A 15,570-nucleotide genomic window follows, 5' to 3' on the forward strand; every position below is an offset into this window, starting at 1 on the left:
CAAAAATGAGGGGAGAAACCTCTTTTCTTGCTCTTTGAGAGAAATCAGCATTTCCTCTGGCACTGAGCTTTGCAGGGAAAATATTTCAGTCCCTGTCAGTATTATTTAATGCCTGGGAGCTCAGACAAGGCTCAGGGTGCTTCGTTCTCATGTCTGGCCACCTTTGGGGTGATCCCAGGCTGGGCTATGTGGACACCCAGGCCAAAGGCACCACGAGCAGTGCAGAGCATGTCCACGAGGGCTCAGCCAGAGCAGCCTGTGAGCAAACAGCCCTGCCCAGCCACTAAAGAAGATTTAAGAGCGAATCACATCAGCCCAGTCAAACCCAATTGCTATTGATAACGTCCATGTGCAATTAGAGCCAATTAAGGGGAGACAGCAGATGACAAGTGTTTGGCCAGGAGCTGACGGGGGTCAATACACCAGTCCAATTTCCCAACAGCTAAATGCAATTAAGGACTATCACTTACCCAGCTTGCCCAGGAGGGCCAGCACATAAATGGGCACACCAGGTGCCGGGTGCTGTCCTGGCAGGATGCAGAGCTCCAGGAGCAAGCCCTGCTCCTGCCCCAGCCTCAAGCTGAGGGAGGTGGCATCCATGTACTTCACCCTGGTGGCAGCGTTCCTGGTCATCCTGGTGGTGGCCCTGCAGGGCTCGGCGCCCCGCCAGAGTGATTTCCCCTACAAGGTGCCCCTGGATCCTCAGGGGCTGCTGGAGCTCTCCTGGAATGTCAGCTACCCCGAGCAAGCCGTGCATTTCCAGCTGCTCATCAGGGAGCTGCACTTCGGGCTCCTCTTCGGGATGTCGGACAGGGGCGAGTTTGAGAACGCGGACCTGGCCGTGCTCTGGAGCGATGGGCACAACTCCTACTTTGGGGTGAGTGCTTGCATGGGTGCTTTGGGGGCTCCCCTCCTGGAAATGCAGCTCTCTGAATCTAGCTGGTGGTTTGGTAGAGTGGTGTACAGGCATACCCTGGGGCAGCCCCACTGCTCAGGGTCCAGAAGGTCTTGAGGGTTTCTACCCCAGATCAGATCCACACAATGGGTTTGGCATGGGGATTTACCCAAAAGAGCAAAGAATAAACACAGCAAGGCTGAGGGAGCCAGGAGCTGGGTGTCTCTGCTGTGTTCAGCTGCAAAGACACACAGATCAACACCCTGCTTCACTCGTGTGCTGCTGCCAGCCACATTAAAAATTAACCACAGCTCCCATTAATGGCTCTGAGACAGGGCAAAAGTCACCAGGCAGAGGCTGCTCCTGCCAGCAGGAGCAACCCAGCTGAGAGTTGCATCCAGAGGGATGAATGGGATAACAGGGCAGCCTGGGGTGTTGTCAGAATTTAAGGTGCAAATGTATTTGGGAAAACTGATTTCCAGTTGTGTTGTTTGCTGTTGCTGCTGCAAACTCCATCCTTCCTGCCAGTGTCTGTTTGTTGGGTTCCTGTCTGGGTGGTTTTCCCAGCCCTATCCCCAGCCCACCACATCAGGCTGATTGTGATTGTGCTTGGCTGCAGAAAGAAATTCCCATTTTTGCCTTTGTGAGGCTTTCCATTAAGTTAAATTTTACCTCTCTGCTTACTTCAAATTAACCATAAAACACGTTCTTTCGCAATCAGCCGCAATGTGATCCGCAGTGCAATGAAATCATGAAAAGAAGGCTTTATTATCTGAGCTCTTTTCCTGCTAATTACCAGCCTTTCAGGGTCTGTGGTGGGCCAAATGCTCCAGGATTTCACAGCATCATGTAAAGAAAACATAAAGGATCATTTCTAATCTGCCCTCCTGTGCTCACCCAAAGACAAACAGAAACACCCGGCAGCGCTCGGGTTTTCTCTTTCACTTGGTGTTGCACAGCATCCTGCAAGGAGATCTCTATAAATCTCTCCAGCCCTGCTTTTCTCTCTCCCAGCAGCTTTTCTTCTGGATAAGTGTGTTGGCTGTTAAAGCGATCCACATTTGTTCAGCCCCCCATGTACTATGAGATTAACTTGCGCTCCATATTCCTACGAAATCAAATGTCATGAGAGCTCCATGGAGCTGATTTCTCTCTCCCCCTCTAAGGACAATATGTTCTGGAAATATGACTCTACAGCTCTCTCTGACATGATGCCAAGTTGCTTTATCCCTTTTCTTCTGGTTTTTCCTCCCAAGATAAGAGAACCAGTGCCACTTGTGTGCACACAGCCAGCTACTTCCTGGGTGCCTTTTCTGAGTAAACAGGAGACCAACAGGAGAAACAAAAGATCAAAGAAACAGCCCTGATCAAACCCAAATTATCTCAGGATTTTATACTCCAAGCCTTCAAACCCTGAGGCACAGGAATACCCTGCTGCTTTGCTTCTTGGGGTGGCTTTGTCACCATCCTCTACAATAAGCAATGTTTAGGAGGCCGTGCTGGGCTGCCAGAACAATCTGGCCACAAAAAAATTAAGGATTTTGCAGAAAAACTTTAGCCCAGCAAGGGTCTGATCTTAAATTGAGGGAGGCTGGTTTGTGCCAAGGGTTTTGGAAAGCCCAGCACCCCCTTCCACAGGGTCCCCCCCAAGACAAACACACCCAAAATCCAGCACAGACCAACACAACACCTTCACGTGTCCCTGGGGGCTTTCCTCCCTCCCTTCTCCACCTTTCCCCACTCACATCTCAGCTTGTAAAGGTCTTTCTGCAGACTGTTAGTGCTGGCTCAGGTGTTTCCCAGGTCTGTCTGAGCACCAGGGATCCTGTAGCAGAGGCCATTCCAGCATGGATCTGCCCAGGAGATGCTGGAGGTGGGCATGGAGCAAAGCACAGGCATCCTGCAGCTCTGGGGTGCTGAGGGTGCACAGAAGGAGGACCTGTGGCACCTCTGGAGGCACCTCCTGGCTGAGCAGGCTGCTCTGTCTCTCTCACAGGATGCCTGGAGTGATGCCAAGGGGCAGCTCCACATGGATTCCCAGCAGGACTACCAGCTCCTCGGGGCTCGCAGGGCTCCTGAGGGGCTCTACCTGCTCTTCAGGAGAGCCTTCAGCACCTGTGACCCCAAGGACTACCTGATAGAGGTATGGCATTGCCCTCACCCTGCTGTGGCACCCCCAGCCCCATCCCAGCCCTGTTTGGGCACAGCATCAGGTGTTGGTGCTGTGTGAGGCAGAGAGGAAGTGAGCTACAGATGTCAGCCCTGGCCCATGAGTAATGTTTGGCACCATCTCTTCACAACCCCTTCAAAAGCTCTCTCAAGTGTAGCTTTTAGCTCGTTTGCATCATCAGCTCCTGTTGAACATGCATTGGGTCTATATAAATCCTTCCCGCATCACTCTGCTTGACAGTCTGGAGCCAACTGTTGGGAGTGTCACGAAGAGGGGTTGGTGTATCAACAGCAGGCAAACAGGAGGGTGGTGACAGGAGCTGGGACAAAGGGACAGCAAATAGAGGTGCTGCTCCGTGCTCGGTGGTGTCTCCCTGGCTCTGCACCCACCACTCCTCTCTGAGCTGGGATTTGGGATAAACCCTCCCAGTGGGGGCTGTCAGACAGCTCAGGGGCTCAGCTACAGGCCCTGGAATCAGCGCAAGGCTCATCTCACATGAAAGCCTTTGTGGGCAGGATATTTTAGAGCCAACGTGGGCACAGAGTGTCCTCGAGTTTTTGCTGCTGGTGCTCAAAAGCTTCTCTTGTGGTGAGAAGTGTCTACCGTCTGCCAAAACACTGAGAGCCCTGGAGGGAACAATCTGTGTGTGTGAGCCACGAAAACACTTGCTGGTCTTTATTCTCTGATCCTTTAGGAAAAGATTGTTCTCTTTTTCCTTCCTCCCTTATCTCCTGTCCAGAGCTCTCAGCATTCTTGTTTGCAGCAGACTTTCAGCAGAGCTTCTTGTGGTACCTTCCACCTGAAAAGAAGCTGGAAAGAAAGGGAGGGCTTCAGGGAGAAGTTTTGTTTCTGCTCTTACCTCCCAGGCTATTGCTGGGCTGCAGGGGATGATGAGCCCTCTGCTGATGGGTTTGTCCCAGCCTGGAGCTCATGAGGGGCTTGGAAGGGGCAAAGAGGATGTGTCAGCCTTTTGGAATTGATGGGGAACCTGCTAGGGAGCCCTCAGTGACCACATCAGCCAGAGAAACGCCCTGGGATGTAGAGCTCTCCTGGGACAGCACAGCACAGTGAGCTGCTGGTGCAGCCAGGGTGGGGTCACAAGACCCATTTCTGGGTTCATGCCACCAGTGCTGGTGCTAATGGTCCCTGCAGCTCCTGTTCAGCATGAAAAACCCACAGGTATGCTCTGCTCTGGCTTCAGGATGGCACCGTGCACCTCATCTACGGCATCCTGGAGAAACCAGTGCATTCCCTGCAAGCCATCAACGTCTCTGCCCTCCACGGGGGGCTGCAGAGGGTGCAGCTGCTAAAACCCAACATCAGCATCCCTCAGCTGCCCAGAGACATGAAGAGCATGGAGATAACAGCCCCAGATGTTGTCATTCCCAGCCAGGAGACGACCTACTGGTGTTACATGGCAGAGCTCCCCGAGGGCTTCTCCAAGCATCACATTATCATGGTAAGAGGCAGGAGAAGAAGGCTGTTTTCCCCAGGGTGGGTCAGTAATTGTGTTCACATCCCGAAAATTTCACATCACAGGGAGGCTTTCAGGCCCTGGCATCCAAATGTGGTCCCAAAACCTCTTCCAGGTCCAGCCCACCAGTCAGTAGCATCCTCTTGTCTCCTAGAGTGTCTCAGCAGGAGAGGAGCAGGTAATGTTTTCCCACCTGGCACATCCAGCAGGTTCCAGGGCAGGCTCAGAGCTGACTCCCTGCAGAAAGAACAGACCCACAGCAGGATTTTGGCACACATGAGGAGCATAAAACCACAGGAAACAAAGGAACAGGGCTGATGAGAGCAGGGCAGAGCCAGCCAGGATGGGAATTGGCATCTAAAAGATGAGGCATAGTCCGAAAAAAAGAGAGTTACAGACGTAAATGCAACTTGTGGGCACTGCCAGACGTGTTGCTTGGGCGATCTCCTGCAGAGGAGAGGCAGAAACCTGCTGGCAACCCCGAGGGAAGGATGGAAGAGCACCCAGCAGGTGTGGGGGTGGCTCAGGAGGCGACCTGGCACATCCAGAGTCAAAAGCACACCAGGGGGATGAGGAGAACCTGCAGACACTCGAGCTGCAGCAAGCGCTTGGTGATTTTGAGGGGAGAGGCGATGCAAAGGAAGGCTCAGAAGGAGGATTTTCTCTCTGACAGATGGTGTGAAGTGAATCATCTGTGTGTAAGTAAGAAGTGTGTAACTCCTGATACCTTCCCGCTGCTGCAGATCACTTCTGCAGCTGGCACTTTTAGCCAGAGTTGTTCCTCAGGCTTGAGTCACTCTCTCCACCCCAAATCCCCCTCTCCATGCCCCAGGCAGCTGCTGGACAGAAACAAAACCCAAGGGCTGCAGGCAGAGCTACAACAACAACACAGCCAGGACTCTCTGTAGAGTCCCCAGGGCCACCTTTACCCCTGGTAAAGGACTCAGTCATCACTAAACTGACCAAGATCTTCTGCTGATCCTCATCTCTTACTGGAGAAAGGATGAGCTGGTTCTCTGTGGGTTCTGGTGGGCTCTGGGTTGGTCCCTAAGCCAGCCAAGAAATTAAATATTTCCACAACTGACCTAAATGCTCCTTGGGCACTACTAACATGTTGTTTCCCTTTTGAAGTACCCAGGTGCTTAACTCTGCCATAAGCAAAATATGAGGGGAAAGCTCTTGGCCATTGGTGCCTCATGGCCTGCGCAACCTGTGGCAGAAACTGGTACCAGGTCACAGATACTCCTGCCCTGGAACCTCATGGAGCCTGCAGGGCTCAGGGAGGGGCTCTCAGAGTTTCCTCTCCTCCTTGGGCCTGCCTTGCAGTACGAGCCGGTGGTCACGGCGGGTAACGAGGCCCTGGTGCACCACATGGAAGTTTTCCAGTGCGCGGCCGACTTCGACAGCTTCCCCCGCTACAACGGGCCCTGCGACTCCAAGATGAAGCCAGAGCGCCTCAACTACTGCAGGCACGTGCTGGCAGCCTGGGCCATGGGGGCACAGGTGGGTGTGACAAGGGACACGTCCCCCTGGGTGACAACCAGGCCCTGCTGCCTCCCAGACCATCCCGGTGCCGCTTTTGGGGCTTCCCTCACCCTGGGCTCTGCTGGGGTTTGGCTTCAGCCCCTCCTGGGGCTGTTGGATTTCCTACTGGTCCCCAGTTCTCCTCCTCTTTGGTGCCATAAATCAGTGGGGTGGGACACTGGAACAGCTCCCCAGGGAATGGTCACGGCCCCAAGCCTGCGGGAGCTCAAGGAGGTTTTGGACAACACTTGTGGGATTCCTGGGGCTGTCCTGTGCTCCACGAATCCCACAAGCGTTGTCCAAATCCTCCTTGGACAACAAGGGGGCCAGGGGTTGGATTTTGATGATCCTTTTGTGGGTCCCTTCCAGCTCAGGGTATTTTATGATTTTGTGACAACACTCAGGCGTTGTGCCACTGCATGTGGAATGAGAGAAGCTTTTGGAAGCAAGGGCAGCTCTCCAAGCACAACCAAGGGCACAAGTCACATCCCTCAGCCCGTGGTGTGGGTCAGGATTACACCCACACATTCCCTTAGGCCTTGCAGCCTTGTTCCCAGGAAAGCCACCCTGCTGCTCCCCTAACACCCTCCCTTCTGCTTCCAGGCTTTCTATTACCCTGAAGAAGCAGGTCTTGCCTTTGGTGGCCCAGGCTCCTCCAGATATTTGCGTCTGGAGATCCATTACCACAATCCCCTGGTGCTCAAAGGTGAGGGGCTGCCCTGGACGTTGTTTTACCTGTGTGACCATGGCAGGAGAGCTGGGGAAATTCCAGGGAAGCATTGCCACCTTCTGGAGAGGCCTCTGGCCCAAACCATGGCCCTATTCTCACCTTTGTGGAGAGCTGATGGTCCAGATCTGTCCCTGCAGGAAAAATACATTACATCCCCACCTTGCTGCTGCTTTTCTGGTCTCAGCAAAGCCATCCTCACTGAAATGCATGCCCAGAGGTGGGGAAGGATGCTTGGGAAAGGAGCCTGCAGGCAGAAAATTGCCCCCACAGAGTTCCTGCAAGGATGTGATCCAGGGCAACACCAGGATTCAGCTGGGCTGTCTTAGGAGTAACCCCAATTTCCACACAAGGTGGTGGTGGTGGGGCTGGGTCTGAGCCCAGAGCAAGAGTGACAGCAGTGCCAAGGCACCAGAGAGACCAGGCTGCCTGGGGAGGGGGGGATGTGGATGTTGATTCCTGTTCTCCTGCTTCGATAACATTGTCAGGAGACACATTGGAAAAAAAAGAAGGATTCCAAACAACCCAGTTTCTTCATTAACATAAAAACAAGCAGCTTCTTGACTACCCAAGGATATTTTTAGGAGGCCAGAGCATATGTACTGTGGATCAATCATAGCACATTCGGCAACTTGAGAAGAAACATGGCTATAAATACAGAGTTCACATCTTCCATCATTCATCTGCTTTTGCCTGTTAACCAATAGTGTCTCCCCCGTTATTCTTATCCCTGGGTGGGCTCCAGCCTGGAGACAGGGAGCTCAGAGCTGCCCTGAACCCCTCCTGACCTATTGACCCTGCTCTTTCCCTTTGGGATTTTGGGATTAAAGAAGCTGCAGTGAGCCACATTCCTGAGGGAGTCCTCCAAAGCACCTCCATGCTCTGTCCTCCTGCTTTGGGCTCTCCAAAGGCACCCTTACCTTGCTGTCCTGGGACAATCCAGCCTCAGGTCAGTGCCCTCAGCAGGGAACCAGGTGCATCTGGGGCCACTCAGTGAAGATTTGCACAAAAATCTGTAGGATTTAAAACAATTTCAAACAGAGGAAGGAAGCTGGGAGCGAGAGGCTCCCCACATCAGCCCAGCATTGTTTTTCACATGTCCTTGTCTTTCACCTTTTGGCCTTGTCCCTGCAGTGACTTGTCCTTGTCCCCTGGTCCCCCAGGTCGCCGTGACTCCTCGGGGATCAGGCTGTACTACACAGCCACCCTTCGTCCCTATGATGCTGGAATCATGGAGCTGGGCTTGGTGTACACCCCAGTGATGGCCATTCCCCCTGGAGAGGACAGCTTCATCCTCACAGGATACTGCACTGATAAATGCACCCAGCTGGTGAGTGCCTGTCCCCTCCAGCCTGGCTGCACCTCAGAGGAGAAAGGTTCCCCGTGGCTTTTCCCTGGCTCCAGGCAGCACCAATCTGCAGGCTGCCAATTTGAAGTTTTAAACCCACCGTGAAGAAAGAAAAATCTGCTGTGTACAATAAACAGAGAGCAGCTGGTTGGGATGTGCTGGATCCCCCTGGAAGCAGCTCTCCTGGGGAGCCATCTGCTCCAGCTCCCCAGAGTACCATTCCCATAAAACTCACTGCCGAGCTGGCCGTGTCCCAGTGGTGCTTTCCCTCACAGGGCTGGGAAAATTGGCTCCTGCTCTGGGGGAGCTTGCCAAGAGCTCCCTCAAAGATGGTTCCAAAGGGCCCACCTTGTTCTCTCAGGGAAGTTTTGGTTGTGTTTTTGTAGGGCTTACCCACAAGGAATCATTTGTACCACCATCAACGAGGGCAGGGAGGGAAGCAGGACCTGCCTCAGCTGCTCCTGCTGCCCTGGAACATTGCTTTGGCAGCAGTGAGGGTTTGTCCCTCTGCAAGGAGCTCACTGAGCTGCTTCTCCAGGGGTACAGCAATCCTCTAAACACCGTATGAGAGCCAGAACAGGGACAGTGCACACAGCCAGGGGATGTGAGGGAGGGCATGTGAGCGGGGACATCTCGGGTTTTGTGTTGCTGAAATGGCTCCTGAGGTATTAAAAGTCTTTTTTCCCAGCCCCATGACCGAAGAAGAAGTTGAGATTCCTTGGCTCTGGTTTTTAAGGTTGTTTATTTTCTCTTATCTATTCCATTCTTTCTCTAACCTGCTGAGGTCTGTCCAGCAGGTCGGGTTGTGGCACAGCCACTGCCCTTGGGGTGGTGTTAAGTTTTTATACTAAGAACTACCTGTACTTTATTTACAATAATTTTCCAATACCTGTCACCTATGTTAGACAGTCTGTCTCTACCCTAAACCAATCCAGAAGTGCCACCATCACAGCAGAAGATGGAGGACAAGAACAAGAAGAAGAAGGACAGGACACGCCCAGCTTCCTCCATCTTGCCTCTTGAACCTCCATTCTAAAACCCCAAAACTCTACTTTTTCACCCTGTGACAAATTAACTAACATTCTACTCAAACTCTTGTACCTTGTAAATCCTCACACAAAGCTGGCAATTTTCTCCATGGGCTAAAATGGAAGGCACAGGTGTTTTTGACTCCGTGCCAAGGTCTCTGAGCCCCTTGCCAGGGTCTCAACTCCTCCAGGGCAGCCAGAGGAATGTCCTGGGTTCTGACAGGGACAGGGCTCCCACGGGGGCCTGAGCTGTCCCTCCTTCCTTCCTTCTTTCCTTCCCCAGGCTCTGCCCTCTGCTGGCATCCGCATCTTCGCCTCGCAGCTGCACACGCACCTGGCAGGGAGGAAAGTGGTGACGGTGCTGTCCCGGCACGGGAGGGAGAGGCAGGTTGTGAACGCTGACAGCCACTACAGCCCTCACTTCCAGGTACAGGGGCTGCAGGGGACACGGTGGGTGTCCCCCCTGGGCACAGTGCCACTGTGCCACTGCTCTGATGTGTGCCCTTCCCTCCCCTCCCAGGAGATCCGCATGCTCAAGGAGGTGGTCGCTGTTTTTCCGGTGAGTTGCTCCAAAAAATGTTCCAAACAGCACATCCTGAGTCCCCTGCCTCCTTCCACCCCCCCATCCCATCTGGGGACTCCCAGGGGGGCTGGAGGGAGGGTTCCTGGGTCATCTGTGCCATCTCCACGCAGATACTTTGGGGACAACCAGCCCAGAATTGGTGTGTGGGCAGCCAGGAGCTAAATGAGGCTCCTGATTTAGCTGGGCTTTGTCTGGCAGAGGGAGGCTCCTCGGGGGGTGAGGATGAGCCATGGTGCTGCCCTCTGGCCTTGCTTGATGGGAGGAGAGGAAGAGATTCAGCATCAGAGTGGGAGTGGGTGGGAAAACAGGGGTGGAACCTGCCCCAGGGCTCCTCAGATGGGGAAGGACCTGACTGCAAAGCTGGGGGCAGCTCCTGGAGCTGCTCAAGGGACTCAGCACCCGCTGGAGCCATGCCCAGGGCTGTGCCCTGGGGTGTCCCCGTGGTCCTCAGCACTGACTGTGGCAGGGAGGCTGTTGTGCCATCAAGTCAGCTCCTGTTTTGGCACTTCAAGCTCTTGCCTAAGTGCAATTTTAAGGTGTTTTCAACCCCGCAGAAATCCTTAAAAAGCGAGGAAAGCAGGAAACACCATCCCTGAGATGCAGCCCTGGGGAATCTCCGCAGGGGATGCAGTTTTAGCAAGGACTCCTGAGGGGTTGCTGGCTCCTGGTACGGGGAGCAGAGATTTCCATGTGGAGCACTCCCCAGTCCCTAAATTTTCCTGTGTTTGAACCTCCCAGGGCGATGAACTCATCACCACCTGCACATACAACACTGAGGATCGGAGCAGAGCCACCGTGGTGAGTGCAGGGGCAGCTTTGGGGGCAACCAGGGTGGGCTGGGGGCACCCCCAGAGTGGGCACTTGCATGAAGCCAGGCTGAATCCCAGCCAGGAGCAAAGGGAGGGTGGGAAGAAGGGAACTCACAAGGCTCTGCTGCCTGCAGCAGGGATGTGAAGGTGCTAATTGTGAAGTAGCATGTGTCACTCTAATTCCCATCACAAACTGTTCCACCAGGGATTAATTGTAATTAAAGAGAAGTGGCATTTTTTGACAGTGCATGTTATTTCCTTACATAGGCAGTGGGAAAAAAAAATAAAAGAGCCTGTCAGAGGTACCATCAACAGGGACAAGGCTAAATATAGCAGAGGGATTATAGGAAATCTGCATTTTAATGTAAACCACACGGTCTAGCCTGGAAGTCTGTCCTTGCACAGAGGGCAGACAAGCAGAGAGCTGGCCATGCCACGCACCTGAAGGGGTGTGAATACCTATCATCTCTATCTCTATCTCTATCTCATCTCTATCTATCTAGATATCCAGATCTAGATCTAGAGAGAGATTTTAGATATAGATGCATGTGAGTGTTTTAGATATAGATGCACCCAGAGGTGTGAGTGAGCTCTGTGCCCCCTTGCCCTCCCTGCCCCTGTGCAGCCCCAGCAGGGCACAGCCATGCCCCACTTCCATCACCTTCCTGCCTGTGCCACAGGGAGGCTTTGGCATCCTGGAGGAGATGTGTGTGAACTACGTGCACTACTACCCCCAGACCCAGCTGGAGCTGTGCAAAAGTGCTGTGGATCCAGGCTACCTGCACCGGTACTTCAACCTCGTCAACAGGTAAAGCACTGGTACAACAGCCAAACCCAGGGTTTGGAGGGTGGCTTCCCACCAGGAAGGGAGGGAGGGACTTTTCAGCAAGAGTCAGCGTGTGGTTGAGTGCATAAATGCAAAATATTCCTTATAACCTGAGGCAGACTCCAAGGATCCATGCCAGGGGAGGAGGCTGCAGCCCATCCACCCATGAGGAGGGGGGAAATGCTGATCTTGCACAGGGTGTCCTACCCACGGGCTGCTCCCAAATGCTGCCCTGCTGGCTGCTGCAGGCTGTCCCTGTGCCCAGCGCTGCCCTCAGAGCCATCCCAGGTTCAGGCAGGGAGGAATTGGTCACATCCAGCTCTGGAAGGGCACAGCACTGCTGTGCTTCAGCCTGGCCTTTCTCCTGCCCAGGTTCAACGATGAGGAGGTCTGCATGTGCCCACAGGTCTCTGTCCCACAGCAGTTTTACTCCATCCCCTGGAACACCTTCAACAGGGATGTGCTGAGATCCCTCTATGGCTTTGCTCCCATCTCCGTGCACTGCAACAAATCCTCTGCTGTCCGGTTCCCGGTAGGTGCAGCCTCACTCCCAAAGCTTCCCTGCACAATTCCCACATGTAAGGTTGGGTCTGTGGTGCTCAGGACACATCCAAACCCAGCAGGCTCAGGGCAGAGGGCTGGAGCTGCCTGGAAATCCCTGGTATCAGCAGGACACAGAGCCCAGCCTAACCCTGGGCTTAGCCAATACATCAGGAGCCCACCATGGATGCTCCCAGCCAGATCCAATTAGGAGATGCATTTGCATAAAGTGATTTGGAGGCTGCTTTTGCTGACTGTTAAAGTAGGGCCAGATCCAAGGAGAAACGTGAGGTGGTTTTTAGGATTTTGGCAAATCACCCCAGGTCCCAGCAGAGCGAGCTCATTACACACAGCATCTGTGCAGCTTCCAAAGGTGGTGATCCAGCAAAACGAGAAGGATAAAGGACTGGGAGGTCTTTGAAATAAAACCAGGCCCAGAGATGAGGAACATGATGATGATGGTGGTGAAGATTTAAAACCACTGCTGGCATCAGCTTCCAACACCATTTATCAGTGTAATAAATTTGGAAGATACTTTGTGCCTGGATCCAGTGCTATCTACTGCAGCACAGGGGCATGCTGAGCTGATTGCAGGGATGACCATCAACTTTCTGCCACTGTAAATTCCATTTAGCAAAGTTTCACTCTGGAGTGGGCAGAAACCTTTCCAGTTCCCTGGAACTGGACACCAGGCACCTCTCAGCCACGCAGAGCTTTGCCGCAGGGACAGAAGTGGCGCAGAAGTTTTGTGCAGCAGCAGAGTTATGAATTAAACCTCTTAATTTATGACTCAGACAACTCTCTTGATTTCAGAGAGGTCTTGGGGGCTGCCAGGAAGGGCCTTGAGCAGACCAGAGCCAATGCTGGCACAAAGTGGGTCAGAGCATCGCAGTGAGGGTGAAGGAGCCTCTGCTCTGCTGGTGTTTCAGAGCGAGCCCGACTTGGAGACATCTCATTTATTCCATGCTGTTTCTGCCAAGAGAAAAGCACCAGCTTCTAATTAAGCTCATGTTTTTGCAGTTCAGTGATCCCAAATCTGATGATTTCTGGAAGGAACTGAGTGTTGTTAATTACTGAGCCAAATCTCAAGGTAACACTTGTGAGCAGCACCGGGGACAGTGCCATCCCCAAGTTCCCCTCCACCCACAAGGGCTGGCAGTAAACTCTGTTCAGGTTTCAACTCAAAAGCACTGAAAACAACAACTATCAAGACACTCTACTTGCCTTTGATCTCTCCAAAAAGCAGGCTCAGGGATGTATCAGCAGGGCAGACGCTGAAGCAGATGGGCTCAGGGTTGGAGCTGAGCCCTGGAGCAGGAGCATCCTAAGGATGCTTAACTGCTCCCCTAAGCCATAAGGGCACAGGAAAAGAGTTGTTCCTCCAGCTGGTGCTCCCCTGCAAAGCTGTCCCCTCTCTGGTCACTCCCCATGAGCTTTGGAAAGGTCCCTCCATCCCACTCCATCTTTCCCCAGGGTTTTCCTGGTGCCAGTGCCAGCTCTGGCCCATTTCACTTGACAAACCAGCAGAAATTTCAGCTGAAAACATAAATTCCACTTTCATCTCGCTGATGACTCACGGCTCTACCTCTCCTCTCCAGACCTCCCTCCTCCTGCTCTCGCTGTGGCTCAGCCTTTCGCTGACATTTCCGCACGAACACGCAGCTGGCAGCCCAGCCAGAGCATCACCACCCCAGAGCTGAGCCCCCCGTGCCCCCCCAGCCCCTGCCCACCTCTCCATGGCCACCAGGCCATGCCAGCATCAAATCTGAGCTGGATCCTGCTGGGCAGGCTCAGCCCTGGGCACTGCCTGCACCTGGCAGGTTGTTCTTTGCAGGGAGCATCCCCAAGACAAGTTGTCACCACGGATGTACAGAGTGGGGGGATTTGTCCTGGCCGTGGTCACCGTGAGCCCTGATGGCTGTGACCGCCCTTCCATGGCACCTCAGCCAGGTTGCTGCATCCCTCCTGCTCCACAGGCACATCCCCGCTGGAAATTCCTGGTTTTCCAGAGCATGGTGGGCCTGTGGCACTCCCTGGTTTGAGCTGTCTCCACCTGACTTGGCAGGTAACACTTTTTGGGGTGGAAACTCCCCAGCTGGGGTGGATTTGTGGAACACCTCAGACGTCTGCACCGCTCAGGGGATGTGTAGGTGCTTCTGCACTAGGAATAATTAGTGATGTCTCATGAGAAAACACCCTGATTTGGACTAAAACCCACTTCAGACGTTAAAACTTGTGCCATTTCTCCAAGCAGACAGAAACACCGAAACTCCATCGTCTTCATTTTCTGGGGGAATGTTTCCACCTGCTGTGTGACCATGTTCACAGGGGTCTTAGGATGAGGGAAGAGACGAGGATCTGACTCTATGTTTTAGAAGGCTTGATTTATTATTTTATTATATATATTATATTAAAATTATACTAAAAGAATAGGAGAAAGGATTTCATCAGAAGGCTGGCTAAGAATAGAAAAAGAAAGAATGAATAACAAAGACTTGTGTCTCAGACAGAGAGTATAAGCCAGCTGACTGTGATTGGCCATTAATTAGAAACAACCCCATGAGCCCAATCCCAGATGCACCTGTTGCATCCCACAGCAGCAGATAACCATTGGTTACATTTTGTTCCTGAGGCCTCTCAGCTTCTCAGGAGGAAAAATCCTCAGGAAAGGATTTTCCATAAAAGATGTCTGCGACACTGCTGTGCTCTCAGGGTGCTGCTGACCTCTCTTGCAGGGCCAGTGGGAGAAGCAGCCGCTCCCCAGCATCACCGAGAGGCTGCGGGAGCCCAGCCCTCGCTGCCCGCCCTCCCCGGGGGCTCAGCCCGCCGCTCCCATCCCCCTGCACCTGGGACAGCTCCGGAGGGTCTGACACCCTGCCTGCCACCAAGCACCTCCAGGCAGGAGCATCCATCGAGGGGAACATCCCTGCCCACACAGCAATGCCAGCCGCTGCCCCGGCCCTGCCTCCGGAGGGGCTTCGAGCTCATCAGGCAGAGTTCAGCAAAGCCCTCCGGGGATGGGAAGAGTTATATTTAGTGTGTCATTAGCAATGCTGGCTCTGAGTAATGCTGCTTCCCACCCCCGGGATAATAACGGCGAGGTTTGCTATTGTGCAGCCCCAGGGAAAGGGGGAAGGAGCTTGTTTGCCTGCGGGGAAACTGAGGCACGGAGCAAAGGGATGTGTGGGGGCAGCACAAAAGCCTTGCTGGTGTCCCACGGTCCTGCCTAGCTCAGGATGGCTCCACAGGTGCTCCCTCATGCTGGCAGCTGTGGCGGGGATGGAGGGATGGATGGATGGATGGAAGGAGGGAGGGATGGAGGGGGGCCACAACACCCACCCAGCCCTCCCCTCCCCTCCCCACTCCTCCACGCTCTGGATTGTTCCTCTCGATGCCACCAGATGCCAATGGCTGGGAACAAAGGACACCTCTGGGATGGGGTTTGGAAAAGGGGAGGGGAGGAGGGGGAATGACAAATCTTTTGTCAGGAAAAAATTGCTCCATTAAATATCTAAATGTAAAATAAATTGCTTTTTGCTGTTGAGCTCTGACTGGAGAGCATTCAGGAGGAGCAGAGGAGAGGCTGGAGGTGTGGAGGTGGAGGGGAGTCCATGTCCATCCCAGCTCTGGGACAGGTGGGATCTAG

General features: G+C 53.5%; 1 protein-coding gene across 1 annotated transcript; it reads left to right on the top strand.

Moving 5' to 3' along the window:
- Positions 1-446: 446 nt before the first annotated feature.
- On the top strand, positions 447-15,417 carry DBH (dopamine beta-hydroxylase). The gene is given in 13 exon segments (XM_066562981.1): positions 447-504; positions 507-877; positions 2,892-3,038; positions 4,267-4,524; positions 5,866-6,042; positions 6,667-6,769; positions 7,954-8,120; positions 9,450-9,593; positions 9,687-9,725; positions 10,488-10,547; positions 11,239-11,366; positions 11,757-11,916; positions 14,660-15,417. Coding segments are annotated over 13 exon segments (1,947 nt in total). The 3' UTR covers positions 14,795-15,417.
- Positions 15,418-15,570: the final 153 nt, after the last annotated feature.

The sequence above is a fragment of the Molothrus aeneus genome, chromosome 19 (assembly GCF_037042795.1).
Source record: "Molothrus aeneus isolate 106 chromosome 19, BPBGC_Maene_1.0, whole genome shotgun sequence".
Classification (NCBI taxonomy): Eukaryota; Metazoa; Chordata; class Aves; order Passeriformes; family Icteridae; genus Molothrus; species Molothrus aeneus.